At 43.2% G+C, this 25,775-nt stretch overlaps 1 protein-coding gene across 1 annotated transcript in view; it reads left to right on the forward strand.

Moving 5' to 3' along the window:
- SGCD (sarcoglycan delta) overlaps nucleotides 1–25,775 on the forward strand; it is a 192,042-nt gene that overhangs the window by 152,671 nt on the left and 13,596 nt on the right. Inside the window, exon 6 of the mRNA XM_062502170.1 lies at nucleotides 7,458–7,530. Coding sequence (XP_062358154.1) covers nucleotides 7,458–7,530 — 73 coding nt within the window. The remainder of the gene's footprint in view (nucleotides 1–7,457; nucleotides 7,531–25,775) is intronic.

Raw genomic sequence — 25,775 nt, forward strand, 5'->3', positions numbered from 1 at the left:
TCCTTGCTACAGGTCTGTAAGTAGCTTTTTAGAAGGAGACATGGTGCTGCAATACTCATGTCTTATGAAATTGAGACATTTTCCTGCTCGAATCCTATTCCCTTACAAAAGCAGTGGAGGGGAAGGTGCCTTTAACCCAAAGGACAGGGAACTTCTCTAGGATTCCTCACTGGGACACCTTGCTGTGCCTCTGGAGACAAACTGCACCATCAGCCTGGAGCCACAGCCCTTTCCCAGTTCACCCAGTTGCAAATGAGCTCCAGCTTGCTTAGGCTGCTTCAGAGCTCCTTCTATGATCAGAGAAAGGGGCTCACCAGGCTGGGACAGGCATTTGACCTTTTGCTGGAGATGTAGGAACTTGTCTGGGAGGCAGCTGCAATACTCAGTGCTCCCTGCTGCAGTCCTGGAGCAATTGCCAAGCTCTGGGTCCCACAGGAAAGGGACAGGGAATAAAACGAGGGGAGCAGGGAAATGTGCTGACAAATGAAGGTACCAGGGTTTAGCACCAGCACTAGCAAGGCTGGGAACAGCCTCCACTGTCTTTAGCTCTCAGCTGTGGCAGAGCAGTTCCATCACATTCCCTTGAGCTCTTTGCAGAGCTGTGACTGTGGGAAAAAAAGTTGTTTGGCAAAATTAGGGAGTAGTGGAGGACAAAAACATATGTTCACTATCAGTGGTTAAAGCCGCAAGATTTTTTTTTTTGTCTCAGCTAGGAATCGTGCTGTTGCTGTTTCCGTGTAGAAGCAGGGGTCACAAAGTGATTTAACCTGTAATCAGCAGTGACAGAGAATTAAAAAGGTGTATAGAAAAGAAACCTGATTTAGTTGCCTTGGGTGGGCTTAGGGTTTGTTTTTTGGTTTTTCCCCAGAGGTTGACATGCAATTTTTGGATGTTTTCTTTCAAATAAAGTATTTCTCCCATTCTGCAAGGGAAGAAATTTAAATTACCAATTCTTGAATGAATACTTCTCATAGCTCCCCTGCTTTAAGGGCAATAGGTGTGATGCTGTTTTCCATTCTTTTTAATGGCAAATCCAACTAACATTGCTCTCCTTTTTCCAAATCCACTCGCCCAGATTGCAAACTTGTCTTTTTATTGACAAGAACAATCTGTGTTGGGAGAGAGAGATACTGAGGAGTTTTCTTTGTGTTTGCTTTTACTTAAAGTACATTCCAGGCTGAAAGGATAGCATTTATGTAAAGTGTATAGGCTTCAAGTCCAGGCTGAAATGTGTGTTCAGATTGTGTTTCCTTAATCCTGTTTAAGGAAAGAGAGGAATCATCCACCATCAGATTAATATTGATTAAATGTCACAAGGATTATGAAAGAAACATACTGTACACTTACCAAACACTAAAATCAAGTTTAAAATTGTGGCAGATTTATACTTTATTTCCTAAGTGTTCTCCCCAGCTGATCTGTTTGAAGCTCACATAATATTCTCCATGATAAATTTCCACTGTGTATTCCCACTTCAGGTGCTCCCCTGAGTTCCTTTGCAACTTTGCACAAAAATGCCAAGAGGAGCTTCAAAGGAATTCAGTGATGACATTGCTATTGTTGAGCTGCATGAAAAGTGTTGAAGGACCCCAAAACTAGACAAGAAGGAGATATCTAGAAGTCAGCATGAGTTGTAGCAGCTTTTCTTCCTCTGTCTGTTCTCAGTTTGGGTGTGAGCTCATCTGCTCTGTTCTGTTTTTCCCTTTGTATTCCTCAGATAAATGAACCCTGGCCGGGAGGCTGTTGAAGATGGTGTGACTACAGGCACACTCATCACTAATGACCCACTTGCTCATCTCTGAGCTTGCAGCTCATCTCATTGTTTCTGAGTGTTCCAGTTTAAAACCCAGGCTCCAGTGATTTCTTGAGTCAGAGAATTGTTTCTCCTCCACCCAGCAGGGCTGCAGTCACAAGGAGTTCCTGTCTGGCTTAACTCAGCCACAGCCCAGTGCCTAAGGCTTGGCTCACTCCCTGTGTGCATACAGTGCCAAGACCAAGAGCTAAAAATAACCTGTAATAAAAGCAATAGAATCCATTTTTTTAATTGTATTACATTTTTATTATAAACATTTTGTTGATGCTTCACATGATCTCATTATTACCCTTATTATTCAGGATTTTTTGATTGCCCTTAAAAGAACAACTCCCCAACACTTAGACAAAAAAAGGAAGACAGACAGACCTTTGCAATGAGCTATTTTTATAGGATCCTGGAAAGAAACGTGAATGAAGCTTTATGGCTTTTGTTCAATCCACTGGCTTAACCTAACCAGGCTATTATTGGACCCTGAAATAGAGCTCTTATTGATTTCAGATTTAATGGGATTCAAGGGGAGCAACAGCAATTACTATGCTCACCCATTTAAAAACATAAATTAAGGATGAATAAGGCTTTTAGAGCTTTGAATTAGAAGAAGCAGTCACAAATAATTTTTACCTGTATTGTATTGGATTTACTTCCTGGACATCTGTTTGCACAGACTTTCTGAGACTGTCACATATTATCTGATGAGACCTGCAGAGGAGAGAACCTCCTCAGATGTGTGTTTTCATGAACAAATTGCTGAATGTGTCCTGATCAATAATAGTGGGAATAAAAGTCGTTTGTGGAGACCAACAGCACACTATACATTGCCTCGTGACTTCAGCTAGAAAAAAAATCACAGCAAGTCATTCTCCTTCCCCCCTCATCTGCACAGTCCTGCATAAAGCAGAGCACTAAAGATAAGATACACTAAAGCCAACTTTATCACCAGGTTCCTCACAGGCCTCTGAGACCCCACTTTCGTTTGAAAGCAGTGATATACAACACTGGATGTGTTCTGCAGGTCTGTAATTGTCACTAAAAAAATACAGAGTGAGAAAAAAATGTGTTGTCTGAAAAGAAGAAAGGAAAGTGGGCAATAGCTAACCAGGTGCGTCTGCACCTGAGTGGGGACCTGATGTCTCCCTGCATTCTGCTCACCTCCAAGAGATGCTCAGCTGATTGCCACCTACCCTTGACAGCTGGACCATCAGTTATTAGTCTAAAAATGCCTCTCACTGCATTGCATTTGAGCTCCTCTCTCTTCCAGCAGAGAGCAGGGGAAGTGCAGGCAGGTTTTGTGCAGAGGGAGGGGGATGTGATCAGTGTCTTGCCACAATGGCTGGGTCCCAGCTCCAGCCAGAGGGAGCAGGGGTTGCCCTTGCCTTGGCACCAGGGAAGGTGCCAGGACAGCTCAGGTACTTCTGCAGCAAGCAGGGAAAGCAAGAGGCACCTGCAAAAGCTGAACACAGATGCCTGTGTTCCTCCGGTTGGAGCTGCTGTTGTTTAAGATGCACCTTCCAGCTGAGATTTCTTTCTTGAGGCATTTTGTGCTCCTCCAATTCCAAACCCTAAAACTGGACTGGAAATGTTCTCTTGCCATGAGACTCTTGATTATTGTTCTTGAATGAAGTGAACACCTCCAGGGGTCTTTGACACCCCACACCTTATGCACTGCAAGGGGGGAAAAAAGCCAAAATACCCAAAACACTCTCAGGGTGAATCTTTATGTGATTCAAAATACTTTAGGTAGGTCCTGTCATATGCTTTGTAAGTTCCTGACTGATTGTGTGGAATTAAGTTATTGGGCAGAGTACCAGCTAATGGAAACACATTGATGAAATCATTTTTGAGGGACATTAAATGGGACTTAAAATAAAGCTGAAATGGCTTTATGGATTCTTCAGTCAAACTGTTTATGAACATTTATCGGTGGTAAATTACACAGTGTCAGAAGAGGGAATCAGTATAATAGAAGCCTCTCTGATATAATACTGTGAGAAAGAATAATTTATTGCCTAGGGATGTACAGTACAGTGTGTTTAAATACTAATTATATTATTGTTTTCTTCTGTCTTTGGCTGGTTGCACATAAGTTGCCTTTAGAAGCAGCAGAAAGTCTCATGTGATGAAAAAAAATGAAATAAAACAGAAATTTTCTGTATGCATTTTTCATGGCAGATAGAAAATGTTTTACAAACAGATAATTCAGGAATCAGAAGCTGTGTTGTACAATAATAAATGAAGGTTACATTTGCTTTATACTCTGTAAAAGAGGAAGAGGGATAGAGTAGCTTTGATTGAAAAGGGAGATTGTAGCAGCTGATTCTTGAACTGTTGGAGCTGTTTGTTAATACCATTTGCCAACACCCATCATTTCTCAGGTAGAGGACAGTGAAAATAAGACTAGAGGAATGGAAGACTAGAAGGAAATTGCTGGTCCTGAAAATAATTGCCCCTTGGTTCTGAGACACCAGATCTTCCAGTCAGAAATTTGTCAGATATGTAATATTGTCTGTCCCATCTAAGTGAAAAGCTGCTCCCATTGTAGCTCCCCTTTTGGCTAGAGAACCCTCACTTACTTCCCCAGTGTACTCAGGACCAGTTTACTGCCACTCCTGTAAGCTCTGGCTCTCAGATAAACATTGGCTTAGAGCCAGTGGTTCTTTTCCCTTAGTGTTTTTTACCCTCCTAATGTATTTTTGCACAGCATGAGTATCCTTCCTCAGCACTTCATGCTGCTCAGCTACAAAGCCAAGTCCTTCCAGGCTTCTTTTGTAGGACAGACTTCTGTTTGTGCAGTCCTGACAGTTTTTCCTCTCTGTACACTTTCCTCACTGGGGATGAGCAGGGGGGGCACACAATAGTTTGAGGATTCACTGGTGATCCTTAAAATGATGTGATTTTCCTTTTATTTGTGTGTTCCTGTTAGGCTTTCTTCTTGCCTTTCAGTTTAATGTTATGTTTGCCTTCCCTTTGCCTCTGTCACACTGCCATGAATCACGAATAGCATGCAGCTTTTATCCAGGGATATTATACCTTGGAAGCCTCGGACATGTGGAAGAAATTTTTACGAATTTCTAAGCACATGACCTTGGACTTCATATTTTCAATCATTTGTTACTCCATAACATCCCAGTTTTCCTCAGCAGAGCCAGAATAGCCCAATTCAGTGACAAGAGCACATTTCCCTCAAACTTTCCTTCCCTTTTTTGCCAAAGCCTTGAGTCACAGTTGGATTCCATGATCTTCAGAGTCTTTTCCAACATAAGTGATTCTGTGCTCCTGAAACCACTAAATGAGGTCACTTCCTCCAGCCTTCACTTTCAACACCATCCAACACTGATCCTGTCAAAGCCTGGCTGGGGACTTCCACAGTGGCCAAAAGCCAAACTTTGACACAAATGTTCAGTGGAGCTGAATTAGTCCAAGGCAGCTTTTCCTCTTGGGAGCTGCTGATCCCCCAGGCAGAGGCTGAGACTCTCCAGTGTAGAATAGAGGGGGCTGGAGGGAATAGAGGGCTCATCTTCCTTCCCTCAAAAATCACTGTTCTATTATGCAGATAACTGCAGGCATGATGTTTTGCTGTGTTTCATTGCAAAGCCAAGGCAATCGTGTTGGATAAAGCAGAGATTTAAATCATTTGGAAACTGTTGAGAGAGGACAGATCTGATAGTAACAACCTTCATGGCTGGCAAGTTACAACTGCTTATGACAACCTGTAACAATGAAAGCTTACAGTAAAGTTAAAAGCTAAATATCTGTATTGTGCCACAGGATCACCTTCAATCCCCAAGTATAAAGCTTCAAACTTTAGGCTGCCATTATCATCTTGGAGTTAACTTTGTTTTTCGCTGCGTTAGAAAGAGTTGGGAAGATTTTTTATAAATGTTAGAGTCCTTGTTTTCATTCTGTTTTTTTTTTTTCTTTTAACACAGTAGGACAGCTTAGTTAATTTATTTCAGTGCAAATAAAGTGTAGTCATACTGCAGCCATAGGTGTTTCTCACCTATGGCAGCAGTTCCAGCAGGATGTTGTCTTGACATGTTTTGGACCATCTCAGAACATCTGTTATTCTGTAATCATGACTTTCAAACTGCACACAGGGAATAGTTACAATAGCATGTGTTAGGAGTGCTCTCAAACATTACATGTAAAACTTTTAGTCAGGATCTGTAGTTTGCACCAATAACTTTATCAGACTAAAATCTAAAGAAATAAAAAAATGCCACCAGTGTTGTCTGCATGCTGACACTGAAATTGCTGTGATGACTGCAGGTAACGAGTGACTAATTGTTCACAGTGCATCTGAAGGCAAGACCACAGGTTTAAATTTAAGAAAATTGGTCATAGTTTCTCATTGGCTTGGCAGCTGTATATTGGAGAAGAGGAACATTAATTTATAGTGCACTCTGTGTGTGAGGCAGTTAGTGCCACTCTCAGCTGTGTTTTAAATGGGAGGTTCAATGGGAGCAGGAACGTGATGTTCTGCAGCAGGGAGTGTCAACGACAGCACCTGGGGACTCCTGTGCTCCAACAATATTCTAAAAGTAGAACAGGTTCAGGGAAAAAAAAAAAAAAAGCCAGTGAGAAGTCCAGAGGATTTGCTTCAGAGTGATTGATTCAGAAAGCCCAGAACTTCTCAGAGAATCAGAGCAGGCTGGGGGGGTTGGGTCACCATCAGTGTCTAAGTCTCCTCATGCAAAGCCGGTTGGCACATGAGGACTTGAGAAGATTCAGTGGCTGCAGGATGAGGTGAGACCATTTCAGATTAAATGCACATTTTAAATGAGAACAGTTAGTGGAAAGGGTTGCCAGAGGCTGGCAGGGATTTGGCTTATATTAGCAGTGATATGAAGGGAGCACATCTCTAGAGAAGAGAGAGCAGGGCTTGATCACAAAATATGGCCCCAGTTCAGGGATGGCTGGGTGGAATGGCCCAACTGGGCTGTACAGGTGGCCATGAAGAGCATTGCAGTGGTCTGGAACTTGGACAGGTTGTTTGTAGTAGCTCGGCTGAACCCAGCAGTTCACAGCTCTAAAGCCACTCAGCAAATAGGGCAGTGCAGCTTCCCCATTGTCTCTGAGAGAAGGGGAATGAGCAGAAGTTAAATAACTTCTGGGTCACACATGAACTGGTGGCCAGGCAGGGACTGGAGCAGAGTCTGCTTGTGCTGCCCTGCATGAGGGTGCACCTCCCTCCTCTTCCCCAGGCAGGAGCACAGGCTGGAGAGGTGTTTGCAGGGATCAAGTCAAAATCTGCTTTTCTCCTTTGAGTATCTCTGAGAGCCCAGCAAAAGAAATAATGTTGTAGCATGCATCCAGGTTCTTTAATGAGGGCTGTAGCTGGGTTAGATGCCTGGTTAGCAAAGGGTGTCTTCCAAACTCCCTGCATCAGGTGGGTCAGCAGACTCTCCCCAAGCCAGGGTGCAAGCACCTGCTTTTCCAGCCAGAAGTGAAGTTTACAGGCAAATCAAGGTAACCAGTTGCAGATGAACAAGGTCTGGCTTTTCTGGGGACAATAGGGATGTGCAAGAAAGACATGGGGTCAGGGAATGGGTTAAATTGCACCTAGGTATGATTTTACAATCACTCCCCTGATAACAGCTTATAATGTTTACAATTTGTCTTCTGTTTTGTTTTGTGATTTCAGGAGCAGAAGGCACAGTGTTCCCTAAATCTATAGAAACTCCCAATGTCAGGGCAGACCCCTTCAAGGAACTAAGGTAAACTTTGGAATATGGTTTAATGGTAACTCAGTGGAGCCTTGTTGAAGTTGTGCTTGCTGCTGGGCATTATTTCTGCTTTTGCATAAGAGCTTGGGGATTCTCTTTGGAAGGCATCACAAAAGAGGATGCCATGGGAGAGAAGGGACCTGCCATATTTACATATGATATGACCAAACTAAAGGCAAACACAGGTCATGAGAGCAGCATCTCTGCTCTGTAACATGCTCTGCAACATGCTCTGCATACCCTGGGCTCAGCTTTTTTGGGAAAAAAAAAGAGAATAATCTTTTCCTGGTTATGCAGGGAGGTACTGAAGGCTGTGCAGGATCACAGGGAGCAGCAGCAGGTTAAAGGATAATGTTCTCCAGTATGATCTGTCCTGCAGAATTGCAAACCCTCCCTACACAGGCCATAGCTGTGCAGGTGTGTAACTGCAGACACTTGCAGAGGTGCCACTTGCTGACAGCATTGTGCCAGGAGGGAATAAGCAACACAGCCCCTGGGAGACAGCTCTGCCCTCAAGCTAATGCTAGGCATTATATTTATTTTATTCTTGAAAATAATTTTTAAAACAAGAAAAGTGTGGCATTACAGGTTAACTTGGAGGAGTAGTCTCTGGCAAGATACTAATCATATAGCTCATAAATTATTGACTGAATCAGGATGATATCTTCTGACCAAGGGTGCTGTAGGGTATGCCTCAATACTCAAAATTATCCCTCCTTAGAAAAGGAGAGAGGGAGAAATAGTGAAAAAATGTAAAAAAAAAATGCAGAAGGACATTTTGTTCCTAAATCTTGGTTTGCCAACTGTCCTTTGCTGGAAAGTGCTGGGGATGGAGCAATCTTGATATCACTTATAAGTTATTGACTGAATCAGGATGATATCTTCTGACCAAGGGTGCTGTAGGGTATGCCTCAATACTCAAATTATCCCTCCTTAGAAAAAAAAAAAGAGACAGAGAGAGAGAGAGGGAAATATTTAAAAAACAAATAAATTAAAAAATAGCAGAAGGACATTCTGTCCTTAAATCTTAGGCTGCCAACTGTCCTTTGCTGGAAAGTGCTGGGGATGGAGCAATTCTGAGCCAGCTGAAGTTGAGCAGGAGCACTGCAGATTTGCTGCAGATGCAGGGGGCTGAGGAAGGGTCCCTCCCATGGGTTCCCTGCTCTGATAGCAGGGGTGGTTATGGCCCAGCTAGGTCACCAGGGAAGATGAAGAATATCCCATCTGCCTTCCCCTGGGTCTGTCTCTACCTTACAGTTTCCCCCAGGAAACCCTCTAATTGTTCCAGTTTCCCACTCTGGGGATCATCTGTCAGACAGCAAGAGCAGTGGAGGCGTGATTGGGTTTGTTATGGAAGTTTGTTCTCTTCCTCCAGACAGTGACTTTAACCCTGCCTCGTGGTTTTTGCCAGTTCAGGTCTTCCTTTAAAGAAGGAGGAAATGTGGTCTTTACTCACTGGCAGGGCAGCTGGAGTGGTGGGGCAAGGCTCTCCATTTCCCTGGAAAAGCCAAGCAAACAAAGGCACCAGCAACTGGATTTTTAGGTCACCTCCAGGTGACAAAGGCTTTCTGGAACAGCCCATGTTTACTGATATTTTCATTAATTTTTTTTTTAAAAAAGGCAAAATCATGGTTAAAATATCCAATCACATCTCCAAAATTTACAAAACCAAGTCTTGAGCAGTGCAAAAGAGATGGAAGATTTAGGTCCAAGTTTGTGATTATTTAAGACTTTTCTAAAGTGGGATCGGGGTGGGGGGAAGTCCAAATAAGTGTAGGATGTTGCATTGGAGGGGGAAAGTGTTAATTAAAAGGGCCTTAACCTGATTGACTATGCTTCTGTTCCAAAGCAAATTAAGCTAAATGAAATTGAAATTAATTAATGGCAGTATCCATGCAAGGGATTGATTTGGTGTATTTGATCTGCTTTAAATTCATGTTGTTATTTCTTGCTTTGTGTGGAGAGCTGTTAGGTAACTGATTTCCTTTTGAATTAGTGCATTGGGTGGAAAAAGTCCTGTAAAATCTGTTGGGATTTTTGTTGGGTTTCTTTTTTTTTGTTGTTGTTGTTGTTGTTGGGTTTTCTGTTTTGTTTTGGTTTGTTTTTTTTGTTTTTTTTTTTTTTTTAAGGAAAATTATTGAATAGAATTTACCTGAGGGGAAAAATAGCTGCACCAAGTCCTAAAATATTTTCTGTGCTTCTGACAAGTTCATCTTGGAAAAAATAAATGTTTTTACAGCATCCTGAGAAGAAAAGAGCCAGGGGTGGCAGTGTGTAGGGAAAGCAAGGTTTTCCAAGAACAAATGCTCTACTGTTGTCCAAATAGACCCATCCATCTCTCTCTACATGTTGGATCACTGGCTACTTCTTAGGTAAAACGGTGCCTTTTGGGGGCAGTACAGAGTTAATAGTGACAATCTTACTCTGACGGGAGATTTTATCGCTTCCTTCCTATTTTGATAGCAGCGTGTGCATGAGGTGTCCTTTTTGCCTATTTACAAAGATGCTGCAGCGAAATGGGGCTGGGTGAGATGGGCCCCGAGCTGTCACACATCACTGGGAAAGCAGCAGTGGAATCACACATTCAGTAGCTGGCTTGCCTCTAAAAGACCTTTTTCTGCAATAAATAGTGCTTTCTTTCCTGCTTAGGCTGAAGTTCTCAGGTGGAAAGCGCACATTCAGCTGCTGCAGGTGTCTCCAGGCACCACCAGCCTCCATCTTTATCCTAAACCAAGGATTATGATCTGTTGGTGATTTCTCCCTGTCCTCTTGTCAGTGCCCACTCCTGTTCTTTTGTTAGATTTCAAAATGAGGTGGCAGCGACTGCTGCTGTCACAAAGAGAGGAGACCAGCTGCTCCTGTCACACCTGGGAGTCAGGACACCTGGATGTCCTCCTTCCTTCCTCCTCTCCTGGACAGACAGACTGGTGCTCTGGCAGGACAGGCAGGTTGTGTCACTCATCTCTGCTCCTGCTTTTCCTCCCATCTCCCCAAGGCCTTCAGTCTCACCTGTGTGTCACCAAACCTGATACACTCCAGGTGACAGGACACTTGTTCTCAGCAGACTTTCTGCCATTTGGCTGAGGAATGGTCTCCATAGTTCAGCTGCATTGATAAATCAGCTGCTCATCATCCTGGTGATCCTCTTTGCTCTGTGTCCTTTTTAAAGCATTTTTGCAGTGGTTTAGAAAGAGAAAATCCCAGAGGAAATATGTGCACAGCCTTTCCTAACATGCTAAGGCCATCTCAGGGCTCCAAGGATTGGTTTTGTGCTTGTTTGAGCCAGCTCTAGACTTTGCTGCAGACTCACATGTCCTAAAACCTTCCTGCTCAGTGTCCACTGTGGTAGGAATGCCAGAGCTCATTAATGTCTTGTTTAATGCAGAGTGTAATTAACAGCACATGTTTCCTTCCCAGGCTCTAGAATATTTTTTAATAGTAACCTAAAAACTACACATGGTTGGCAAATTATTTGATTTATTTTTGTGAACTTTTTCACGTTTTTGTATATTTAAAGTAATTATAGACTCTTGAATGTATTTGTTGTCGGTCATTGGGTTCGAAACTGGTCAAAAGCTGTAAAAAGGAAAGCAAACAAATCCAAATTATTTTCAAATACTTGAGATGTTTAGCATTGCCATCTGGTATCTTCCCAAAATAGTTTAGGGGGAGGGCTTGGGAGATTTGTTTGGACATTGAAATATTTGTACTCATCTGCATTGACGCTTTTTAAAGCAGGTTGGTGCCTTTGACATATGGTAATGTGATTGCTTATGTATAAAAGTTGAATTCAATATGACCTTTTCTCACTGGATTATTTGAGTAGCACCCAAGTAACTTGTCAAGAGGCTGCCTTGAGAACCTCTCCTTGACATTGGCAGGAATCACCTGCCTTTTTCTATTTACATTCCTCCAAAAAACAAATACATGCCAGAGATGCTAACAGAAATTGTCCATCAAACACCAGATCAGCACTCTTCAGAGGTGAGGGATAAAGGCTGGACTAGCCAGTGAATAAGGGAGAAGGAAATAGTTTGAGGGGAGGGGATTAAAAGTTGGGTGATGAAATATAAGAAAAAACATCAGGAGGATGCTGTTAAAGTGCCAGGTGCTGGAAGCTGGGGATGGGGTGGGGTTGGAGCAGAGCTGCCTTAAGTACCAATGTCCAGGTTGTGCTGCAGCTTGGAAACCTGCTTTAGGGTATTTCTGTTCCCAGAGTTAAATAAAAAGAAGTCAGACAGCATGAAATTCACTCCATGAGGGGCAAGCACACACCTGGAATTCATCCACAGATACTGTGGGTTGAAAATGCAGTAAATCGCTCATCCAAGGCCAGGAAGCCAAGGGATGACTGTTTTTTTCTATAATGCACAAATATAGTTAAGGGAGAATTAATCCCTTGGGCTTAAAGGGGTAATTTTTTTGGCTAAAGTTAATTATGAAGCACTGAAAGCACAAAATGGCAGATGAAATGTGCTTGCTGCTTGATTTTATTAGTGCAATTCTACCTTACCTCGTAGAGTACTGAACTATCCAAATAGTCCAAGTGAGACCTATTGTAACAAAAAACAATTTAAATACAGTGCTGAGCTAACAACAGTACTCATTTTGAAAAACAGGAATTCTTACCCAGTTAAGGTTTCTCTCAGCTATGTTTCACAAGGCGCCATCGATAAATAGAAACACAAATAATATTTCTGTCTAAAACCAATTACATTAATGATGATTAAGAGGAGAAAAATTAGAGGAAATGTGAAAAATGAATGGTACAAAAGAGGAAGGAATTGATGAGAAATGAAAGTAATTTTATAAAGAGTAATATATGATACTGAAACACTGTTTAGCTCACAGTGAACACTTGTGGATTCCTGTGAGGTGTCAGCAAGGGGGAGATGACCACTGTACCCTTGTACAGTGCTGGTGTTATTTTCTGATTGATTTCCCAGCAGGGATGCAGTTTATTTCTCTGTTATGCCAGTGCAATCCAAATAATTTTGGATGTCCTGTCATCTTAAAAGACAACAGATTTTCCTTGGGATGAGCTTTATCTTCTACACTGTAACAAATATAACCATTTTCAGTTATTTTCAGGCGGGTTGAATATTTACAGCATCTGCACTAAAGCCAACACAAACCTATTCATATACAACTAAAAGGAGACACCAGGTTCCTGGTTTCTAAACCTCAAGTTCATGTCAGTGGCCTTTGCTGAGTTGCTTTTGAATGACACAGATTCTCATCACCTCATTTTCTGACTGAGGACACCACATCTGATCTAACAATTACCCCGTGGCAGCCAAGGCTTCCTGAAACTCTTGCTGTTGGAGAGACTTTCCCAAAGCAAATTCACACTAATTTTGCAGCCACTTTGCTTTAGTATTTTGTCCTGTGGACATCCCTTCAAATCTGCTGCCTGTTTGTCTCTTACAAAAGACAAGCCCCAGCCCTCCCAAACCAAAGACAGCCTTGCCACAGTTTCTTGTGTGCATTAAGGTATATTTATATCTTATATTTATATATTTATTTATATTATAAGGGTTGGAGTTAAGGAACAGTTGATTGCTGGGGCTTTCCATCTGTTAAAAGTATTTCTCTTGCAAAAAGAAGGAGAGGGGGTTTTTCCTTTTCCTTACCCCAGCAAACCTTCTCTTAATGGCATTCTCTTTCACACCCAGCACCAGGAAGGGTTGATTTAGCTCTTGGTGTCCTTTCCTTCCCTGTTTTCAGCGGGTGAAGCCTCAATCTGGATGAGCTGCTCAGGAGGCACACTCCTGGGAAATGCAGAGGTGTTAGTGGGGCTGTGCTGATTTATCCCAGCTGGATAAATCATAGCTCTGCCCCTTTCCCAGTGCTGCTGATGGCATCTGTCCACAGGCAGATCCTCTTCACAGAGGACTAATGGATGGTGAAGGCATGTTTGGCAGGGAGGGCAGAAAGGTGTTTTGGACTCAGTGTGTTGCTGAAGTAAAAAAAAAAAAAAAAAAAGTCAGGAAGAAAGGCAGAACGGCAAGAACTGGAGGTGGAGCAGCCTGCAGTGTGTGTTGGGGTCCTCTCAGAGGCCCCCCTGTCCCTGTGCTGCTGGCATGTGTGGCTGTAGGAGCCAGCATATTCCATCAGAGCTATGTGAACCTTCCAGTGAGGAGTGGGAATTGGGAAGGAAAGGGCAGATTTCTAAAGGAAATTGCTGCCAAACAGCATTGCCTGTGGGATAGAGAGCAGTGGATATATCCCTCTTTTTTGCTGGTTGATGCACTAAAAGATGTGGGAAGATACTCAAGATTCATCTTCTTCTGCACATAATTAAGCTGCACAATTGCAACTGGATAAATGGTTCCAGACAGAGACCAGTTTTGCTTTTCCTGGGCCCTGAGCAAACCCCAACAGCTGGGTTCATTATTCTCTCTGCATTTATTCTATAGGGGTTTCCTAAAGCAAACAAAGTCTTTTCCTGGGAGATATTAATCATCAGTCCTGGCTGTTATCTGAGATTGAATACTTTTGCTATATACAAAGATCTGTATCCTGCCTAGCTGCATTGTGCCCAGGTTTGTCATTAGCTTTCAACAGCAGAATGTCACTTGCTCCATAATCAGAGCATCCATCTGACCTTCGAGTGCTGCTCACAGAGGTGTGTGAGCCAGAAATCCTCTGGGACTTGAGAGAAACCCCATCCGTGTGTCCAATCTGTACAGTCAGAGGTGCATGTGTATCCATTTGAATAACAAAAAAGTGAGTTTGTTTGGCTTTTTTTAACTGTCTGTGCAGCACACCACTAACCTTGAGTAGAAAATAGATGCTAATAAATGCGAGGTCTTAAAAATGTGAATTACAGCCATTTCACACTCCACAGCAGACTCACACTGGTGAAATGGCTTAATACTTAATTACAATGCTTGTCCTTCTCTCAAGTGCAGATGACATTCCTCAGATAGATTTTGCAATGACATCTGTGGAAATAAGTTGTGAAACTAATTAGTTATTCATATAATACGGAATATTGACTAGACACTGATTAAAAGGATGTGGTGACACATCTAACATGATGTATCTCTCGAGTAGGTTAGTCTGAGGTGGTATTTTTGGAAGGTCTTACAAAAAATGAGGAAAGTGCCATTCGGCCTCTGGAATGCAGGTGTTTATAGAAAATGTTGTCTTTCATTTACATTTTGATAATGTTTTAGAAGAACTGTCGTGCTCTGGAGTGATGCTGTGCCCTGGCAGCAGTACCTGGGCTTCAGGCTCTAAGGACCATTTTTGAGGTGCCAGCTATATTAAAAAAACCTGCCTGCAGGTTATTGCAGGAATCATTAGGCCCCTACTCAGAGGGATGGGCAAGGAAACTGTTGGGGTTTTTCTCAGTGCAAACTGGGCAATGTCTTCCTTGCAGCAGAGCCTGGCTGGAGCTACTGTTCCATAGGGCAGTCAGGAGATGCTGCAGCAGGAATCAGTTGGTGCTGCTGCTCAGGTATACAGCATTTGTCATGCTCTGTGAAAGGCCCAAAAAACATTCTTTTATCATAACATTTGTACTTGAGATAGAGCTATTTGTACCAAGGATATTGAGCATGAAATACAGAAGTAAATAGAAAGTTGGCAAGGAAAGCACCTTACTCACCTATCACTGTGATCCCAATCCTTTGCAAATACTGTGATATTTAGGATGTAATCATATTCAAAATGACTGAATAGCTCAGAAGAGAAGGAGATTTTCCTTTGAACACTGTTCTTATCTTAAAGAAATGAGAGGAATGTAATCCACTGAGCACCATGTTTGCTTTTGGGTAGAAAAATATATGGTTTTCTTTAATATTTCTCTCTATCCCTTCATACATCTCTCCAGCTGTGCATCACATATTTCTAAAACCCTAAGTGAAGAGCAAAGCAGGCAAAATAAAAATCTTTGCCTTATTCAGCAGTCAGTACCTGCTTTTAAGAAGGAATATCTCCCTGCTAAGGCTTCACCTGTGAGCCTGGGAGCTGTCTGGCAGGCAGAGCTCCCCATTCCCACTCTGCTGAGCCCAGCACAGGAACCACAGCTGGGATTTCACCATGTTTCATTTAACACAGACTTCTCATTAACCTGGTACAAAACAGGGAAGGACAGTTCAGACACTTCACTGCCCAAGTGAGGAGTTCTCAGGATTTTGTTTCCTACTGCCCTTTGCTGGTGCCAGAGGGTTTGGCTGGGCCACAGCAGTAATGTTTATTAGTTTGAGCGAGGTACTTGGAGCTACAGAAGTCCCCTGTGAATAAAAAGGACATTTTTACAAATACACTAATTGTACTTTAGGCTATAGTCAGGAATCAATAGCTGCTGCATAACCTTATTAAAGAGAGGAGAAATACGTGTCCACAACTGCAGTGGGATCCTTCCTTTTGAAAGCTGTATTTTGTATATACTTATTAAGAGGAGTCACAAATATTCACCATGCCTACAGAATCTTTATTCTGAATTCGTTTCATGTGGAATAGAGTTGCTTTCTTTAGGCCAAACAGGAGTAGCTACGTCCTTTCATCATGAATTGATTTTATCTTTTTCACGTGTGGTGACTGCAGCTGTTCTTCTCCTCTTGTGTATTCTGCAGTATGGATTTATCCCTTGGGTTATTGGGGCACCTCTGGCTCTTTTGAATTGTAATAATTTCTGGCCAAATAACGTTGCTGAGTTCACACTGAGGGAATGTCACTCCCAGCTCTGGAGTGCTGCTTGGAACCAGCATGTTGCTCGTGAGAATCCCTTCCTAAAAATGACCAGCAGCCAAACCTGGTCATTCTTTGCTGACCCCTGCACAGTCCATAGTTGCTTCCCTGGTGAAAACTTCATCTAGAATGACAAGAATGCATCATGAGTGTGTGACTGCTCTTGCACCTTGTGCCTGCTGTGTCCTGTGAGGGGAGGAAATGGAAATGCAGAAGCTCCTTTGTGCTGGCAGGTGACTCCTTTTCCTTGTCTCCAGTTTAGGAAAACTGAGAGCCCACGGATTTCATAGCCTCATCTCCAGGTTCTGCTGACACTGGAGCTGGCAGTCCCTGCTCCGCCTCCCAGCTGAAATGGTGTTCACTGTAAAAAAGGAGCATTTTTGGGGCCAGACTTGTCAAAGCACCGTGTTAAAGGTGGAACACTGGTTTGACAGGCAGAGTGGCAGCCACCATTTCATCTGTCCCAGAGCTGTAAATACACACCCCAATGGACACACACAGCCTTGCTGGCAAGGAAAATAATGCCCTGATTCACGATTCACTTCAGCTGCACAAGAACATCCTTGGATAGAAGAAGCCTTAAAAAAAAAAAAGCTGAAAAGCTTTTCTTTCACATGATGCCATGTGGCTTCAGGGCCATGCAGGAGATGAGGAAGCAGAAATAGGATTGCACCCCAGTAACAGTCAAAAAGCAGATGAGTGGCCTCAGGAAAGCCTGAAAAACACAGAAACACTGTTCAGTTCTCCAGAGAGGAGGCACAAAAACCCCAGGGTGGGGACAATAGGTGCAGGAGGAAAGGAGCTTTGCCCTGGCTTAGAAAAACAGGGCTGGGTGTTGGGATGTGGGACCCTCCTGGCAATTCTTCCTCCAGCTGAAACTCAGCTGCAATTCTCTGTTTCTCCTGTTGAGTTGACCTTGGTTCATGAGTTATCTCCTGCCTTTTGCAAAACAAAATAAAAAAAAACAAACACATTCTCTGCCTTCTTGCCTGGTTCCATGTCATTAAGGAAAGCTGGCTGAGGACATGTTATAAAGTGGCACAAGGGAATCAAACAAGAAAGTAAACTGAAAAACCCCAAACTTAGGCCATCAAGGATCATAAAAGAGGTTGTAAAGCAGAGAGGAAATGGTCTCCTGGTGAGCTGGAGAACAGCTGATAGGGCTGGATAATGAGGGGATGTGCTGCTCTAAGGAGATGTTCCCTGCCAGTGAACTCAGAGAAAATCTGCTTATATTTGATATAATAAGGGCAAAAAGCAAGACACAGAGAGTTTACCCTGCTAGTGCTGAGGTGTGTGGCAGTGATAAAAATATGCCATGTCCTGTCCTCTTCCTTAAATATTAGTATTTTAAAAGACAGAGAAAGAAGTAAAGTAAAATGTCAATTTAGACTTTTTTGTTAAGGATTTTCTGTCTTAACTTTAATGAAGGAGTAATAAATATAAATGGATATTAATGGAAGGTTATTAAAGCTGTCTATTTTTATAGAAAATATGCAGTATCTTCTCCTGTCATGCCAGAGGTTAAAGATTATTGTTGCTTCCTAAGGTTTCTGAAATTAAATTCTCTCTCTTATGACCCAAAAGGTATGATTGAAAATATGTGCACGTGAAATGGTTTGTAATAAATTCATATTGCAATAAAAATTTCTTTAGAAAAACAGGATATCTTGCAAGAATCAACTGAGGAGCTCTGACTAAAGAGGGAACCTTTTTTATAAACCATTTTGGAAACTCAAATGCTGCCAGAAGGATCACCCAGAAAGCACACAGGAACTTGTGAAAAGGCTCTGAGCTTTCAGCCAGAGGTTGAAACCCAGAGTGCCCTGGGTTAAAAACTGACTTTAGCAGGATCTTTTCTGGTTTATACACTTCTAATTAATTACAAATGACATTTCTGACAGAGCCTCTTAGGGTACAAAAATGCAGTCCTTCATAACTGCTGTTTGCTTCTTTCTAAAGCCTCCAAACCTCTGAGTACCAGATAATCAATTCTTGTTCCCTGGGAGCAGAAGGATCTGTGCTCGAAGCACGGTGGAAAAAGCCATTCCCAGCTGTACAGTGCCAGGAGATTTGGGCAATTCATCTCTGCTCCTCTCAAATCCAAACCCGTGGGTGCAAGTCCTACTGCAGGCACTGAATTGACTCACTAAAGCTGTTTGAACTGCAGAAACTTTGGCAGTGTGGGGTAACCACTGTGGTGTTGGTGTTACTAATAATAAGCTGAATTCTGCAGGCAGAGCCTTGCCTTTGTTCAAAGAGCAGTCCCCATGAAGTCACAAGGTAATGATGGCCCAACACAGCATACTGTGTCCCTTGGTCACTTCTGTATAAGTCACTTCAGTATAAAGGGATATTCATGGAAGGTGACTAAAGCTGTTCATTTTGATAGGAAATATGCACTACCTTCTCCTGCAATGCCAGAGGTTAAAGATTATTATTGCTTCCTAAGGTTTCTGAAATTAAATTCCCTCTTTAACCACTCGAAAGGTATGGTTGAAAATGTGCTTGCAGTCACACTGTGTGCAACCACACTGCATGTGGAGCTGCAGGAACTGCACATCTGGAAACAGGAACTACACATCTGGAAACAACCCAGGTCCTGAATTCAGCCCTGGGACCTTAGTCTGGGCCTTGGCCCATCCGTGCCCTGCATACTTTCTTAAATGCTCGGTTTTATCTGTATGGAATCAAATTGATTCTATCAAGAAGAGAATATTTGGTTGTTTACTTAGGCTCAGATCCTCATCTCCACCACTGCTTAATCCTTTGCAAAAAAAACCCCAACAAAGTCTTACTGAAAACATCAAGGGCAATACTGCTAAAGAGATGGAAAATGGAACACTAAATCTCTTCTAGTTCCTTTCCTGTTTTTCTCTGCTTAGCATGTGACAAATTCTCTGTAACATCTACTAAATATGTTGATTTTATGGGTTCTCAGTTGAGCAGTAGGGCACCATTTAATCTCTCCATCCCTGGGCATTGTGCTGAGCACTAAGAGAGGACCAAGCAATGAATTTGTCAGAACATTTTGCAGAGCTCTGAGGTGCAAGGCATTCAAACAGCATCACACCAGGAGTCTAAATCTATGAGTCTAGAGGTTAGTTACAGATAGAACGAATAAATCAAGCAATAAAGGATGCCTATAAAAAAGGATGCTGCCTTTTAAATGAAGACACTTCAGACTTCATCATAAACCTCTGACATATATTCAGTCACTCTGCTTGCTGTCACAGTCTGAAATGTATTTGAAGGCGCCTGCATATTTTATGCTGTAACCTCTAATAAACACATGCACATTTTCAATGATGTTGCATCATACCTTGTGAGCTGAAGTGACTTGAGAGGGGAATCACTGACAGGGAAATGGGAGCTCTGCAGGCAGAGGTGCTCAGAGACACATGAAAAGTGTTTCTGTGACTCACACACACTGTCAAAATGTCCATGCAATACCAAGAGAGTGTTGGTTTCATAACCATCCCTTTGAGGAAGCTCTCCTCCAGCTGGATGCCAGTTCCCAGTTTCCCAGTGAAGCAGAGCACAATTCCCTCAGTGTCTGGCCAGGCTGTGGGAGGTTCCAGCACTGGCCAACCTGCCAGTTGGACTGTCCTGCCATAAACAATTCCACAGCAAAATAATTGCTGGGTTTGGTTTGAATTTCCAGGGGGAAAAAAGCAAAGCTCAATACAAACAAAAGCAACATCTGGCTGCACTTCTAAAGCAATGAAAAGCAAAATCAGCCTTCAAAAGGCAGACTGAAATTTCAGCAGAGCCACTATAATGGCTCTCTTGCTTCTCAAATGGAGATTATGGCTCTCCTGAAAGAACAACTGCAAGACTTATGCAGGGCAAATACTTAAAATGGACCATCCCTTAATTTTTTAGTGTCTGTCAGGAATTAATGGTGTGGCATTGATTTATGGAGCTATCCAGGCTACTTCTGCAGAGCTCCCTTCTCTCCAGAGATAAGTATTCTGGGAAGCTGCTGGTGTGTTTGTTATCCATCAGGACCCGTCAGCCACTATCCATATGGTTTGCTGCAGTCAGAAAAATGCAAAATTCTTCTTAAAAGTGTCGTTTTCTACAGTTCAAGAAGTGCACTTTCTGAGACATGGATTAACAGTAAAGCAGAGGAGGCAATAATTATTATTAGTCTGTATTTCAAAAAGTAAGTGAAGACGTTTGAGCACCTGAGAGATTAATAATTTTAATCCTTGATTTTTCCAAGTAGGATTGTCCATACTGTATAAATTACCAAGGGGTCACAAGCTGGTCATTTTTAAAAAAGAATTGGACAATTATGGCATTTTCTACAAACTAGAAAAAGAAAAATAGCGGAACCAAATGCAGAAAAAATAAAATAGCTGATGCTTTAAGTGCTTGTTGTCAGTATAAGAATGTGCAGAGTTTGCAAATCTGACTCAGCTACTTGAAAAATGATGGGATCTACTTTCAGTGAAAGGCTGAAGCATGGAGAGGAGACTGGGATCAGTCTCCTGATGATCAATTATCCCATGAGAACAGTGCAGTGCCTCCCTGTGGCATGCCACCAAACTCCTCATAAAAAAGCCATGTAATCTTGGTTTCAAAGCATGTCAGCACTACCCTGCTTTTTTAACTGATCTATGCAAATATGTGTAAATGCTGTATGTAGTAAGGGAGAAGTGATGCCTTGGACTTGTTCCTTTATGGGCTTATCTGTCTTCTGTTGGCATTAAAGTTGACATGGTGCCAAGGTCAGATGAGTTTAAATATATAAACTGGAGAGTTTGGAGAGTGTAAAAAGTGTGTGGATGGGTAGAGTTGGTGTTGCTTCCCTTTTGAATAATTACTAATTTGTCTTAGATGGCAGAAGAGGTGTTTTCCATTCCAAACCTGAATATACTCACAGAGAGGGTGAAGCTGCTGTATTTGTGAGAGTTATAACTTTGAGGAAGGGATCTGTTGGAGATGCTGGATTTGCCCCTGTGTAATTTCCCTTCTCCTGTGATGTGTGGGGCCCTGGTTCCTGGGGAGTTGAGGAAGCTGTGAGGATGGACAGGCAGAGCCCCCACCATCTGTGCTGCTGAGCAACTCCCTCAGAAGCTGCCATCAGCACAGCTCAGCTTTTCCTGCTCTGCCCTCAGCCAGTATAAATATTCCTGAGCTGCTTTTATACATACTCAGGCCACCAGCACGTGTCTGTGTTTTTCTTGAAACTCTACCATTCCTTATATTGAAACAGGAGAGTTTAGAGCTGTTTGAGTTCTGTTTGTGTATTCACAGCACAGTGTGGTAAGAGCTGGGTGTCACAGCTGCAGGGCAGTGTTCATTCCTCTCCCTGAATCCATGTGGAATGGGATGCCAGAGGTGTCCCATTTCCACACCAAATCCCCTGACAGCCCTCAGTGCACGGTGCAGAACGGTACAGAAATAACCATGCTGGCTTTGGCACTGAACAGGGACAACCCTCTACCCTGCAGCTTTGGATGGTTTAGTCTCTCATGTCCTGCTTCAGGTGGAAACATCCCCCATGGATCAGCCCTGCCTGCTCTGAGCACTGTTCTGCCCAGGCTGCTGTTCTGCTCCTCAGCAGTCAGTGGTAACTCTGACATGTCCAGCAGCAGAAGGGACTGGTAGAATTGCCTCAGAAGAGCTCACGGTCTCGTTTGCCAAGCCTAGTGCCTAAAGCGTAGCCCAGTTCACTCTCTCAGTGGAAAGCAAATAGAAAAATCATTTTCGCAGTGCCCAGCAATGTTTATCTTCCAGGCTGGCTGGCCTGCAGTGACATTAGAGTCCCCAGAGCTTCTGAACTTAATGATTTCCAGTTGCTGCTTGCCTGCTTGAAGCGATCCTAGTCCACCCTCCACTGTGTTCCTCCTGCCAGTCACTATGGGAACAGCAATCAAAGCTCATATTTATGGCTCTGTAGATGTCCAAGGTCACGGAGCACAGGTCTGGTGGGAACAATTAAAACAGACCTGTCCAGTTACATCTCTCTAAGCTCTCCCCACATTACACCTCTAACTAGAGCAGTAAAGTTAAAGCAGCATGACTGTCAGGATGTGGCTGCTTTTTAGAAGATATCCTTTACAGAGATAAAGACACTCAGGATAACGTGGAAGCATGCTAGGAGTGAAGTCAGCATCGCTGGATAAAACCTTGCCCAGGTTTCATTCCACATCCATCCGTGGCCAGAGCTCTGCCCAGCAGCCCTGGCAGGTGTTTCCACTGGAGCAGCTCAGCTCTCTGCAGATCCTACCTCATCCACCAAAGCAGCAGCTGGGATGGAGTGCTTTGGACTCCTTTGGACAGGCAGAGGATGTTTACTCTGGTTTGGGGGGGTTTTGTGGTTTCAGTGGTTTCGCCCTAGCTACTCTATTACTGTCATCACCTATAAACTAAAAATGGCAAATGTGCTTTTTTAGGGTAACAGCAAATGTCGTTTACTCCTGGTGTCTTGCTCAGTGGCAGAATGCAGGGGCAAAAAAGGACTGAAATAATAATTGGAATAAGATGGAGGGAAGAGCTGCAGCGAACTTAATGTCTGAGGGAGAGAGAAGTAATTATTTGGCAATTTCCAGGTTTTGTAAGAAGCAGCTGTTTCTCTCTCCATTCCTGTTACAGACAGGGTCACTTTCTATTGAGGGAGCTGTGTGATGGGACTCATGAACCATTGTCTGTGTTTTATTGCATCTGGGGATGGAATAGGTTCCTTCCCTTGAGCACTAATGGGGTTTGTTACATAAGAATGAAAATAATTTAGGCCAGAAGATCCAGGTACCAGCAGCAGGTACCACATGGAGGTGAGAGAGAGTTAACTCCTTCACCTGCAGTGGGCACAGAAAGATGCAACACCAGAATTTCAGGAACAGGCCAGCAGGTGTGCACATACCTCCACAAATCTCCAGGCTTTTTTAATAGTCACTTTATATTAAATAGATTCCCTTCTAATTTACAGCTTATTGAGTTTGGGTAGCCAGGGCATGTTCAGTTAATATTTTCTTGAATAGGATTAGTTTTAAATGCTATAGATGAAAGAAGTCCTTACCGTGCACAATGCTGTTGAGACAAAGCTGTGTCCCAAGCAAACAAGAAAAGACAAAAGGAGAGCAGGCACAATGTGCTCGAGTGGTGATGTGCAGCAGGGCTGGGGCTGGGGCTGGGGCAGGAGAAAATCAGATGGACCCCAGGCCACTGCATCTCCACCACTTTTAATTGCTTTGAAATAGAAATAGTCACTGCCACAAAACACTGGGATGCTGGGATGGTGCATGGACATGGGAATGTGTTTTAGAAAAGCTGCTCAAAAAATACTGACATTTCCATTTTAAAGCTTTTCTCTGGCAGGATTAAGTAGTTCCCTGGCAAGTGGATGCACAGCCATGGATTGGGGTTGTGGTTTCTTCACCTTTCAAGTTTGGATCCAGCCTGAAAAGATGCATTTTGCTATCTAGGCAACCTTAAAGTCTGACTGTGAAAACAAAAGGAAACATCAGAAAAATCTTTATCATTAAAGTTGAGAGCATTCCTTACCCATCATGGAAGGGGAAACAGGAGGTAACAGGCTTCATGTGGCTCCTCCCTGCTGAGGAAACTTCTCTGAAGAAGTTTTCTGCTGTGTTTCTCTGATACAGATATGTAGATTTTCTGAGCTCTGTATGGCAGGCTTGATAGACGGTGTCAAAACAAGAGATGTGTTAGGCTGACTCATTCCTGTGTGCTTTATCCCAGCTGGGTGAGATTAACAACTGGGAATTGCTACTGGGTTGGACTGGGAGGTCCAGAATTGGATGTGGCTCCTCAGTGTGGTAGGTGGGCATGACACAAATGTTCTTATTTCCTTGGGACCAGCAAGTGAGGACTGGATTCTCTGTTCTGGAGCTGGAAATAAATAAACACTCCTGGCTGCTGGGCTGTGGGAGTGTGACAAGGAATGCTGTCACCAGGGGGGTGACAGGCCAGCCTTGGCATGGAGCCCTTCCCTGCTCTGGGGAGCAGGTGGCATTTGTAGACCTGGAGGGTTGGCATCCTCAAAGGGTAGAAATCAAGATATCTCTCACACCCTTTGCCTCAAAGAACAGGAACACCCCAGCATTTTAAGGAGCAGGGAAGGTTCCAACTCCTGCCCTGCCTGGCTGGGTGGCTTTGGTTTATGACACAGAGGAAGACCACGGCAGTAATTTTCACTGGGAAGGTTTTAGAAGTGATGGCCACCCATAAAAAAATTATCCACATTCCAGTTGCACTGGAGGAATCTGAACAGAGTTACATTCTTGCCTGTTTTATTTTTCCTCCTGTTACCTACCAAGCAGACAATCAATAGTGTTAATATGACTGCTGAGAGGTGCCATGAGGGTGCAGGCAATTCAGAAAAAGCAAGGCATTCCAGGAAAAAAATTATACCTTGCAGCTTTGATTGTTCTTGGTTTCCAAGACCGTAAAAAACCACACACAATTCATATTTTTCTCCTGCCGTGTTTCTTCATTATTGTTATCTTGTTTGGCTGTGCAAAGGGAGAATTAAGGTTGATTTTAAGGTCCAGTTTCCTTTCTCTTGTTGTGTTCCCAAGGTAACGCTCTAGAGTTCTTTTAAGGCTGTGCTTGGGAAGTCAGTGGAGTGAGATCTGTGCACCTGGGGCATTCCCACCTCACAGGACCATCTGGTGAAGCTCCTTGTGGAGGTGATGGCTCAGGAATTGCTTTGCAGCAGAGGGGGCATTCTGTGAGGAAGTGTTCCAATGAGTTGGCTTGGATACTAGGAAAAATCAGCAGCAAAGGGTTGCCTGTTTCAACTTGCTGTGTTGGGGAGAATTATTCCTCCTGGGCTGTGCTGAGCCACCCGCACCAGGCTGCAGGGAACGCAGGGACCAGGGTGTGCTCACCTGTGCTCACAAAGGCACTTCATCTCAGGGCTGGACCCTGAATCCCCGTGCTTCAGCCACAAGGCCAGTTCTCCTACCTGGCTGCCTTTTTAAAATCAAAATAAAATAGTGCAAAATGAATTGAAAAATCACAGCCAAACACCTGTTCTAGAAGGGGTTATTCCACCGAGTGGTACGGCAGTGAACTGTACGACTAACATCAGTTCTTTTTTGGTTTTTAATCTATTTCACTTCACCTCCATTTGACCTCTTCCATTAGCAACTGGAATTGTCTTTGTTACCTGCTAAGAGACATCCAGGAGAGATTATTACAGTCAAAAGGCAGACTTGCCCAAGGAAAGATGGAAGGAACCTAGCAAGAGTCCAGAAATGTTGAACATATTCTCATTTTGCTGTGGTTGGCCCAAGGAGCAGGAGAAGAGGTTCCGTGCCTTAAAATGAGCAATGTCAACAACCTACCCTGTGGATGCCAGCAGCAGCACCATGGAGCATACCAAACAGCAAAAGCAGAGGCAAAAGAAGGAATCAGAGCTTCTGGAGACACACACCTGTGAGCAGCAGGGTTTCATAGCTCCCAGTTCCCACCAGGTGAAGCAGGACAGGGATGTCTCTCCCCTAGGAAAAGGTGGGTTTATCCCAGTAGGGCCAGCTCCCAGCAAATGGTGAATTGCC

This window comes from Cinclus cinclus, chromosome 14 (genome assembly GCF_963662255.1).
Source record: "Cinclus cinclus chromosome 14, bCinCin1.1, whole genome shotgun sequence".
Taxonomy (NCBI): Eukaryota; Metazoa; Chordata; class Aves; order Passeriformes; family Cinclidae; genus Cinclus; species Cinclus cinclus.